Source organism: Hoplias malabaricus, chromosome 4 (genome assembly GCF_029633855.1).
Source record: "Hoplias malabaricus isolate fHopMal1 chromosome 4, fHopMal1.hap1, whole genome shotgun sequence".
NCBI lineage: Eukaryota > Metazoa > Chordata > Actinopteri > Characiformes > Erythrinidae > Hoplias > Hoplias malabaricus.
The window spans coordinates 53750515-53762300 of record NC_089803.1 but is presented as its reverse complement, the minus strand read 5'-3'; the positions used below and the strand labels follow the sequence as shown (position 1 = coordinate 53762300).

The following is an 11786-nucleotide window of genomic DNA, read 5'->3' as shown; positions in this document are numbered from 1 at the left end:
TGTAGGGACAAACACTTTTCTTTTTCTAATGGTTGGCATGGTTGTGATTCCTGCCATAGATGTTTTGGGTTTTCTAAAAGCCCTAAAATAGATAAATCTTTAGAAACAAGATTGAATGATTCTTCAGGGAACTAAACATAGTTCTTCGGTGGTACCTCTCTAAATATGAGGTACTCTTCTTGGCAGGGTTTTAAACATTTTAAACAACATAGATGTCCAACACTTGAAATCCAGGTAATTCCACTGGTTCACATCACCTCCTGACTCATATAAACACTACGTCTCGAAATGAGGAGGATACTGTGCTTGAGACTTCATGATAAAGGTGTTATACACTCACGGCTGGCTGAATCTCTTGTGAAACTCTTTGGATTATAAGAATGACAGTTTAATTCCCAAAGCTTACCACAGGAATTCTTGGTAAAATAATGGGAAATATGATCACTGGGGCAAGAACATAGTCCACACCGTTTTGAGACCAATAGTATTATATTTAATAGCACGGCCTTCCATGTTCTGTGTACACTCCAGAGTAAAGTCTATGAACCAGTGCTTTCAAAGATGTCCAGATTAACACCCATCATAAATTAGTTTCACATATTTAGGTCCGAAAGGAATCAAGTGTACGGCAGGTGGGTAATCCACTCTGATTAATGCCTCTAGGGCAGAACACTAGTAATAAGAACTTTGCAAACAAGCATTGGGTTCCAAAAAAAGATTGCATGAGGAAAATAGAGAGAAAATCTGTAAGATTTAAAGCCTGGTGATGGGAAAAATAAAATGCAGGTACATTAATTAAACATATTTCAGTTTCTGCTGTCTGTGATAATGTAGTAGCTTGTTTACACCTGGGAGGCTTACACAATAGTCTGATTTATGGGAATGAAATGTGCACAGGCTTGGGGCTATAAAGGCAGCCATCAGAATTTATCGTTTTGGATCTTTCATTGACTCTGCATAATACTCCTTGCTAAAGGAAAGACATGACTTTCTTACCTCTACAAAATTCCTCCTCATATCTACGCAATGGAAAAAAATACACTTGTTATTCAGATGTCTTTGGTAAACAGTAATTTTAGCTACTTTATTTTGCATCCATTTTGAACAGCTTGTATAATGAGTTACTCTGGAGCAGCTGCACATGAGCATATGGTCACTGTGTGCAATTATTATTTGTCGTTGTACAACATACAATGAAATGTGTCTTCCGCCTTTAACCCGTCTGTGGCAGTGAACACACACACACACACTAGTGCACTAGGGGCTGTGAACACGCACCCAGAGCCATGGGCAGCCATCTCTATCATGCAGCCATCATTTGGGGGTTCAGTGTCTTGCTCAAGGGTACTTCAGCCATGGATGTTCCTGCCGGTCCTGGGGATCGAACCGGCAACCTTCTGGTACCAAACTCAGGCCTCTAACCATTAGCTGCACCAAAACTAAGTGTCTAAAATAATGGCCAAAACTAAGTGTCAGGGGTATAAATACCCCTTGTATTGGACTGTGAAGCACTGGAACTGCATTTTCTGATGCAATGGAGCCCAAATCGATACGTTTGGATTGAGCTGGACTAATCAAACAACATCAGTAGCTCACTTCACTAATGTTTATGTGGCTGAATGCCATTAAATCCTCACAGCAATGTTGTAACATTGTTTAATACCTCCCCAAAAGGGTATAAACTTTTACTGCAACAAAGGGTGTGGACAGACTGTGTTACTAACATATGGCCGTATGTTGTAGCTTCAAGACAAAATGAAGTACCTACTATGTTAATGTTTGAAAAACAGAACCATTTTGTTGATGGAAATTTTCATCACAGCTCCTCAGCATTTGAGAGTGGATTTATAAACATGGGCACGTGCAGCTTGTTCTAATGTATTCTTGGCCGTGGTTAATATTTTGAGCCCTGATAAAAGAAACTGTATAATGGCTCAAGATAAGGATCATTTGGTCCTCTTGGCGGAGCATGGACGGCTCTTTTGAATACACAACTAACAACAGCTGGGGCAACATTTCATCTCTGTACCCATCAATGTGGATGTAACGGGAAACACATTGTGATTTATTTCTACCCCCAAGAAAAGTTTGCTTTCAACACTGATGATGAGTTGTTAACAAAGAAAGCACAGTGTTCCAATTACTCTATATTGTATAGAGTACACCTGATTGAATGCAATGAAAAGCTTGTGAAACAGATATTTGTTCTCAGCAATGAGCCAAAACACCCATCATAACCCATTATAATATCAGAAGAGCCTTGTTTGGAATAAGCTATTTCAGCAGCAGTAGAAATGCTCTGCCATTCAGCAGAATAAAATAGTGCGTTTTTCTGACATGGACACAACACAAATCATTTTACGCACAAAGCTCTGTATGGAGTAGTTCCTAGGTTAACGCCACCATTCCTATTAAACCATCCCATACTTTGTCTAGGTTCTGTGTTTGTATAATGAGTTACTCTGGAGCATATGGTCACTATGTGCAATTATTATTTGTGTCTTCCGCCTTTAACCCATCTGTGGCATTGAACACACACACACACACACACACACACTACTAGTGCACTAGGGGCTGTGAACATGCACCCAGAGCCACGGGCAGCCATCCCCATCACACAGCCATCATTTGGGGGTTCAGTGTCTTGCTCAATGGTACTTCAGCCTTTGATGTTCCTGCCGGTCCTGTGTTTTAGACTGACCTCTATGTATGGTTGAATTTATAGTATATGAGTACTTACATTCTATTCTGTGTGCCTTATACATCCCTTTGAGTGATGTCTGCTGATTTATGCAACTTGTGTAATGTCTTTAAAAAAGCTTAGGCAATGAAATAGGACATTCTGAAGCAGCTGTGCATGAGCTTATGGTCACCAAGCCCAATGTCAAGCACAAGCCGGAGGGATATGAACACCTTCCCTGCACTTCAGTTGTTGGAATTAATAGAATTTAAGTAATTGACAGCTAAATAGTCAACATCAGAACCTGACCTCATTATTTTTAGTGGCTGAATGCAGACAAATCCTCACATAATCTACTTATATGAGATATTTACTGCAGCAAACGGGCAAAATTCTTAAAAAGGGTCAATTCAGAAGTTACACTGTATCACTATTGTAAAGCATCTTTAAAATGGGAAAAGTGGCCCATAAACAGAAATGATGATGACAGATTTTGATAAACACATTTAAAACATATGTGTTGAAAGATGTATCTGGAGTTATGGACTTATGTTCATAAACATGAATTATATAAGAGACCGCTTTGGTTGTTTACAGACCAGCAGAGGGTTGTCGTCATGGTGACGCCAAGCTGTTCTTTTTGAGGCTCTCAAAGAAAAATATTGCTGTTGCCCCCTCTCCTGAGATGTGATGACGTCGGGGTAACGGTTGACCAGTGTCCCGCCTCTTAAGTACTTATTGGCTAATGGCATCGCGTCTAGCGAATAAAAGCCTCTAGCCAATAGCAGCGCAGAAGGCGGGTTCAGTGAACCAATCATCTCTCAGCAGGGCGGGGTTATTGGGAAGTGGGTGGGAGAAACGAACGGCGCTGGAGTCAGAGCGTCGCGCTGCTTCAGAACTGATACCTCAACATGCCAGACACAGACACAACATGTCAGCATGAGTCTGGGGCTCCTCTCAAACCGTGATTTTTCTTTATCAGACTCGTTCTCGGTGCGAATATTAAAGAGAGGCCACCGCACAGAAGTTTCAGCAACTTTTACAAACCGACTGCGAGAATGAACGACATTAAAGTTGCTGTTCTTGGAGGAGAAGGCGTCGGGAAATCAGGTATCGTTAAAATGAAATTTGGCTTATTGATGTTTTTGAGTAGTTCTTAAAGTAATGTACCACTTATTTCTAACAGCTCTCATAGTTCGGTTCCTGACCAGACGATTTATTGGCGAATACGCATCATCCACAGGTAATATCTTTAAATAAACTGTTATATATGTTTAAACGTTTTTCCTGTACACTGGTTTGGGAACTTAAGGGGTTAATGTGGAAATGTTTTAATGTGTGTTTTAAAAAAGGCCTAAGATGTAATCAAATGTATTCATAATTTAATGAAAAATGCTCCATTAAACAAGAAAAACAACAGTATTGTTGACAGAAGTGGTGATATTTGCACTACATTATTAGGAATACAACGCCATAGACATTGTTTTTAAGTCCGCTCTGGTCACTGATAAAATATTTTAAATCAAAATTACACATTTAAAATGTATTGACAAGGAAACATTCCCTAAATCGAAAGTGGTTTATGTGTAAATGCATGCCACTGCAACAGGACGGAGATAGATAGATAGATAGATAGATAGATAGATAGATAGATAGATAGATAGATAGATAGATAGATACTTTATTGATCCCCAGGGGAAATTCAAGATATAAATGGTTCCCTGGCACATGTCAAGCTTTTGGATATGGAATATAAAGGCTGTATTTGCACTTTAGACATTGTGACTACTGGCGTCTGTCACCACCACTCAAATTAGTTGACATCCAATCAGTTGAATTTTGCCAAATTATTTTCTTTTTTTTTTTATTCGTGGTAAACACAATGATTCTCTGAAGCATAGAGTGCCTAATCAGGAATGGTAAGATCAGCTGTATAACACTGACCCTGTTTGCATGAAGGATCATTCAGTAAATGACCAATAATGAATACAAACTGATGACATGAAAATCCACAGGAATTATGCATAGCACCATAGGGAGAATAGTTCTGTTATACAGAAATAAGTTGATGTTACTTGTTGACGGGATATAAACTTCTGAGAACCTGATGACCCTAAAAAAAGCACCCTATTTTTACACAGTGAGCTAAAGCAAAATCTCTGCCAAGCACCCATACTGTGTTATTTAGTGTGGCAGTAAAATGGAGAGAATTGCAAAGCCAAGCATGTTCTTTTGCCTGACTGTGAAACTTGTTCATGCCCACAGAGTGTATATACAGAAAACGTATGTCGGTTGATGGAAGGCAGCTGAATCTCGAACTTTACGATCCATGCTCTCAGGTAAGTGTTTAAAGCGTTTCAGTAGTGAAAGTTATAATGGTCATAATAAAAAAGGGTCTGAAATGCTATGGAACATAAGCCCCCCATCATAAAATTGAATAGATGCAGTAGGAACAACAAGGATAAGATTTCCACTTAATGTCCTCTAAAGGAAAGTAGCATTACTGTTTTTGCGTTAGATTTTTTTTTGATTGGGACATGTGAATGGGTCATGTGCACTTACAGTATCTCAACTGCGGACAGATTACAGAATATTGATACAAGAGCTCCTGCAAATACTTCACTTTGCTTGCAAGGTGGTTACATAGTTGAGAAACAGCTAACATTTCCAATGACATATGTGTTATTTCAGGCACCTTTCCACCAAATTTAGCAGTGAGATCTGTCTTTAAAGTGATCAGTACATGCTGCCAGATGTCTTGTCTCATCCATCATACTTATATTAACGAACTTTGAAGGCCTGCATAATTTACAGGTCTTATGTAATAATGTTCCAGCCTTGAGACTCTTGAAACAGTCTTTTGTGTGAATGCCACTATGTTCCTTTACCTTGTGTAGCCATATATTGCATTATCAAGTCACTATTATTGTCCCAGAGCAGCAGATCATGACCAGACGTACCTGCATAGAAATTATGGAGGTGGATGTAATCTAACACCTGCACATATTTAGAATCTGAATCATGTTTTTCTTGGTGTAGAGCATTGAAGCAATTAAATTAATGCTACACAAGATAAATGACATAAAAAACACATATACAATGCACCAAATACAAATAGATCAGCTATTATATATGCATACTTATATATTCTACTTAACTAAAAAGGAACCACTCAACCAGGTGATTTTTTGGTAGTTGAACAGTGAACAATGTCTGCAGTTATAGTGGTACTGTTATGGTAGTATATGTGATGCTCATACAAGGCTCAGTGGCTTTGCTGGGATTATTACACGTCAGTGTCACTTCTGAGTAAAAGAGTCCAGAACAACATATCCAGCCAGTTGTGGTACAGTGCTCTGAAATTGACTGCTAATAAAGCACTGGAGGACAAGAAAAACAGTGCCAAACAACCACTATGTTGATTTCAATTTTGTGCTGAGAATGGTCCACCACCCAGATAATATCTAGTCAGTGGTGGTCCTTACTGGATGAGTGAATCTATAGCTAAATATATATATATATATATATATATATATATATATATATATATATATATATATATATATATATTAAAAAGAAATCCAATATTAATGGACTACACTTTATTTTAAATTTTCAATCAAAACAGCCATTAAGTATGAGTTATTTATATTTAGGAGCTATTTCTAATGACAATGGTTAGAAAATAACCCACCTGTGGAATAAAGGTGTAAGTGACAGGAAAATAAGATAAGAAATAAAATGGAAGTATAAATGATTAGTTGATTATAGAGAAAATAAGACAATAAAACAATAATGCAATACCTGGTACGTCACAAAAATTGCCAACCTACACCACTGAAACAGTACCGTTTCTTTCCAGTCATCTATGACAAAGACAGCTGAATGCCATGGGTTTGAAAGGATGTGTTCTTATTTCTCTGACACATTGCATATAGTATCTAATAATATGATGAGTGGATAATGGATATTCACATTAAGAGTAGACATTAAACTGAAATATTTATTTATCTCACTGGCATTTTTTTGATGGTGAGGTAAATGTTAAAAATCTGTCTCTAAAGCTTTGGGGTCTGCATTTGTTTTTCAGGCCTGCGAGGGGAAGTCCACTCTGAACGAGCAGATCCACTGGGCCGACGGCTTTGTGGTTGTGTATGACATCAGTGACCGCTCTTCATTCCTCGCAGCCACGGCCATAGTGCACCTGATTCGTGAGCTAAATCTAGGAGTAGCTAAAAGGTAAGGCTTTTCACCAGAACAAGTGTAGGCAGCAGACGTGGGAGCTATTTCTGGCACCATTCACAACTCCTACTGCTCCTGCTGTGTAGGTGGTCAGTAGCTGACCAGGAAATAAGCTTACATTTTTATTCTGGAGAGTAGGAGAATGGCTGTAGTTGCAGGGGAGGCTGAGTGGGTGCTTCAGTAGCCAAAGGCCAGGCAACTTAATTTGCCTCCATATTGTCCTTTCTAGCTCTAGCCACCCACATTTGTAATCTGGTTGGCCTTGAAAACAGCAGTGGTATAGCAACACATCTGATATTCATTATATAATCTAACAATAAACCTCAGTTTTTGTTTTTTTTTCAACCGTTTTATAATCAATCAGCTGACTCCTCATCATGTGCATGGGCTGAGAACATGCTTCTTCAATTGGTTTCCATCGAAACTGTTTAGTTTGATCATCGCAAAGCAATCTACTGATAGTCCCAAAGGGCCAAACTCCAGCAGAAATGTAAATACCCAATCAAATTAAATCTTACTTAATTTAACCAATGTAAACTTTCTTTTCCTTCCATTAAGCTCTCAGATTGGGTCCTAATTTATGGTACCTAGTTAGTAGATGAATTCCCTAAAGGATGTAAACTAGGAAAAGTCTCTGTGAGTGTTTACCATTCACTATAATAAAAAAAAAAGGGCCAAAATGGAAATCAAATTTGTATTTTTAAGTAACTTTTGGTAACACGTAAATCTAGGGCATCTATAAGTTTACATAATACTCTATAAGTTTCTTATGATAACTGACATCAAGGCTTGGTCTAATAGGTGTCATATATATATTTATGTCACCACATGACATTAAAGTTAGCGAATTCAATGACATATAACAAGTGACATGGACTGCAGTAGGTGTTCCTGTAGGTTTATGTCGATTTTCATAAAGGAAGTATGTTGCTATCATGTACCTGTATGAACACTGCCCTACAGTAAAGTATTACCAAAGGTTTCAGTTAATAATTATTTAAAGAATACTATAAAGCTTCAGTACCAGTTCAAGTTTTGGTATTTACTGTATTCCCAAACCAAAGAGGTATGCCCTGATAAACTCCAACATTGCCATTGTTTTTGAACTTTCAGAGAAAACGCTTAATACCTGATTCTCCATCAGTCATTCTGATTGTCTTCTTTACCCCCTTCTAGGGACTCAGACTCTGTGGTGTTCTTGGTGGGTAATAAGCAAGACCTGTGCCACATGCGTGAGGTGGACAGGGAAGAAGGTCAGAGGGTGGCATCAGATGGCCGCTGCCAATTTTATGAGCTGTCTGCGGCAGAGCACTACCAGGAGGTGGCTCTTATGTTCTCCAAAATGCTGCGAAATGCCAGCCAGGGCGGCAAAGCCAAAGAACGCAGACGCCGACCCAGTGGCTCCAAGTCAATGGCCAAACTCATCAACAATGTTTTCGGCAAGCGGCGGAAATCTGTGTGAACGGATGATGAATGGCATAGTAATGTGGACACTGATGGTGCCATGATCGTGAGATGCCCTGAGAGATGTTTCTTAATGGAGTGTAAGAAGCACCCAATAAAGACTTAAGACTAGCATGGTTTTGCCTCTGGCTACTGCATGCCAGTGTTTATAAACCATCGTAGCAGTTTGTTACAGTGTGTTACAGCGTTTCTGTGAGGTGCACTTCGGTTGAGACTTATCAGCTCTTTGCCATAAATGTCCTAGCTGAGCTCTGTGAATGTTTATTTGACGGTATATACAATGTCGGATGTAATAACGAAATCTTTGATATATGAGGACTGTCCAAGGGACGGCTGTAAGCCAGCTTCCAACTTTAAACATGTCAAATAAAGATTAGATAGAAGTGCTGTCTTTACATTATAAAGCACTGGTTTACTGTATGTATACTGTTTTATTCCTCAGTTGTTACAGAAATGCAGCATCCAGTAAGGCTGTACTGTACTGTAATTTCTCTCAGCTGACATGTTTTGACCAGCTGTTGATATTGTCAGTAGAATAGGTCTTACAGTATAATCAATGGTCTGTCAGTCTGTAAATCCTTCTGCATTTCTGTTTGAAATGCTGCACCCTACGTAGAATAAAATGAGTTCTCAGCTACCCCCTGTGCTGCTGTGATTCTCTTTTTGCAAGTTTGGACCAGTCCAATGTTTTGAAAGCTTTAAATGGTCTCAGCATGCTCACTTAATTTTAGAGGTAAGTACTGTTAAGCAGTGCAGGGTGACTTGGCAACTATTTCTAAACAGCAGACTAATTAAATCTGTCAGAATTCTACCGGACAAAGGAAGGAATGAATACTGTTGAGATAAGGAAGTTGTTTAAAATAATTCTAGTTTAATTTTTGCTTCTTTTTTTCGCCTTTATCAGATGCATTTTGTCCAGAAACGTATAAAGCCTGTTCTTGGACACTGTTGCACTGTTAACAGGAATTCATCAATATCTTCCAGACACATAGTTAGTCTGGGACAGAGCTAGAATGTTTTAAAAATTGCGAATGTGAAGTCAACTAGTGGTTACATAACCAGAAATAACTGTCTGGGTCTTTGATGAGTGGTGAAGACTGACTGTGACAGCAAGGATGACTGTGAAAGACCATTGTGAGAAAATCAGGCCTATGTGAAAACATCTCAGAGACACGAGAGCCTTGTAATTATATCAGGGGTAAATGACCAAATATGTTTTTACCTAGCAGCTGACCTTGTTTATTATGCTGTTGTTTTCTACAAGTTGTGAGAGCTTAAATGTAGCAAAACAAACACAAGCGCAAACAAATATGTGCAAGGATTTAATATTGTAAAAGCTAGAATTGAGAAGAAAAGAAAACAAAGTGAACATGACTAAAAAGCCAGCGTTTATGCTCCTCACTCCTCATTACTGGGTGCCTTGTGTTTGTTATAAACAGAGGCTTATTTTTAACAGGGGCTGAAAGCAATCTTTCTGAAGAGGGCTTTTAAGACAGGGTAAGATTAATTGCTCTGCTGTTTGATTCGTGTAGTATTTCAACCAAAGCACATCACTCGCTTTTCCTTAAGACACCAGTGAACTGTGTTAATGTGGAAAATGTACTATAAATTGGCAGCTTTATTATTACTACAATACTAGTGTAATTAGGTAACACATTTATGCCAATATTATCAAGGTCATTGTTCATAAAGCTATATGTCACCTACATAATCATTTTACTACAAAGGACATGGACTTAGAAAAACATATATAAAGCCTTATTTTAATAAGCATCATTTGAAAACATTTTGTAACATGAACTGGGCAAAAGCAGCATTTATGCCAGTGAATGCTTGTTGAAATATGTCTTTACATATGTTGGTTTGTCATGAAAGGCTTGATGTAGGTGTAATGGAGCCTGAGGAATAATGATCTACAGGAAAGTGCTACCCAAGGTTTCTATACAACAAGCATGGTGGTTCTGGGTTTTTTTTATATCTAGAAAAAAAATTCAATATCTAGTGACTAGGGTATAGTTAATTTATGATTATGTACATGGAGTGGATGAAAATGTGCCATTTGCTTATGATATAACATCGCCCACAGGATCAGTTTGCGCTGCTAATGGAATTGCATTATACAGCACATCTTCACTAACACAATAATCACAGGCCATAATAAGGTGAAGCATGCAAATCATTAGGTTGCTTGCACTGAGGGTGACTAATGTATGCCCTTATTTTCTGTATGCCTAATAATGTGATACCTATCTGCACTAAGGGAAAAATGCAGCAAGGCAATACAGAGCTAGACACCATTTCACACCATGGCACTTTCTCAGGCTGGCTGTAACTCCTATATAATATTATAGAAATAGGTTAGCACTAATAGTGATATTAAGATGCCAACCACTTTATACCTATACACCATATGGTGTTTACACTGAGCATCGAGGGATTAAAACTCAGTTAGCTGTTCACTAAATTACAAGGTGTGTTTGGATAAAGTTGGATAAACACCAATCAGTGAAAACATTAAAATGACTGCCTTGTTTCTAAACTCACTGTTCATTTTACTGATCATATAGGTGCACTTTGCTTTTCTACAATAACAGACTTTAGTTCATCTGTTGCTTTGCATATTTTATTAGCCCCATTTCATCCCGTTTGCACCCTAATGGGTGCTGGATAATTCTCCTGAGGGACTAGAGGACAAGCAACACAAGCTGTGCAGCAACAGATGATCTACTGTCTCTGATTTTACATCTACACCGTGGACCAACAAGGCAGGTGTGTCTAATAGGGTGGATACATTGTTTAAACTTTAGCAACACTACTGTGTCTGATCCACTCATACCAACAAAGCAAACACTAATACACCATCACTACATCACTGTCACTACAGCACTGAGAGCGATCCACCACTCAAATCATATCGGCTCTGTTGTGGTCTTGACTATTGAAGAACAGGAGTTAAAAAATGCTGAGCACAGAAGGTCCGCAGTCTGTATTTGTAGAACTACAAAATCCACATATATGGTAAGTGGAGTTGATGTAATAAATGTAAGAACAAGGAGGTCATTTTAATGTTGTGGCTTAAGGATGTATAGTTAATTTCATACATTGCATATTGTTTAATGTTTTCATTGTGATGATATTTTAATTTTAAACCTTTCATTATGTATTTTGGGATGTGTTTGATTTGCTTTTAGTGAAAAACGGCAGCTTTAAATGTCACCAAAATGTCCAAATCACAAGCTCAGCCAGAAAGTGAGGGGGCTTATTGATTATGTTAATGTGGATGGTTCATTTTGCGGTTGGTAATCTTCCAGGCTGGCTCCCACAGAGCCAAAGCTGATCCTTTATGCTCTCTCCTCCCTTTGGCAGTGGCTAGAGGCATACATAGAGCATCATATTCTCA

At 38.4% G+C, this 11786-nt stretch overlaps 1 protein-coding gene across 1 annotated transcript; it reads left to right on the top strand.

Moving 5' to 3' along the window:
* The first annotated feature begins 3556 nt into the window (after nt 1–3556).
* On the top strand, nt 3557–9014 carry rergla (RERG/RAS-like a). The gene is made up of 5 exons (XM_066669126.1): nt 3557–3790; nt 3867–3923; nt 4946–5019; nt 6771–6919; nt 8099–9014. The coding sequence occupies exons 1-5, from the start codon at nt 3739–3741 to the stop codon at nt 8382–8384; spliced, it is 618 nt and encodes a 205-aa protein (XP_066525223.1). The 5' UTR covers nt 3557–3738; the 3' UTR covers nt 8385–9014.
* The last annotated feature ends 2772 nt before the right edge of the window (nt 9015–11786 follow it).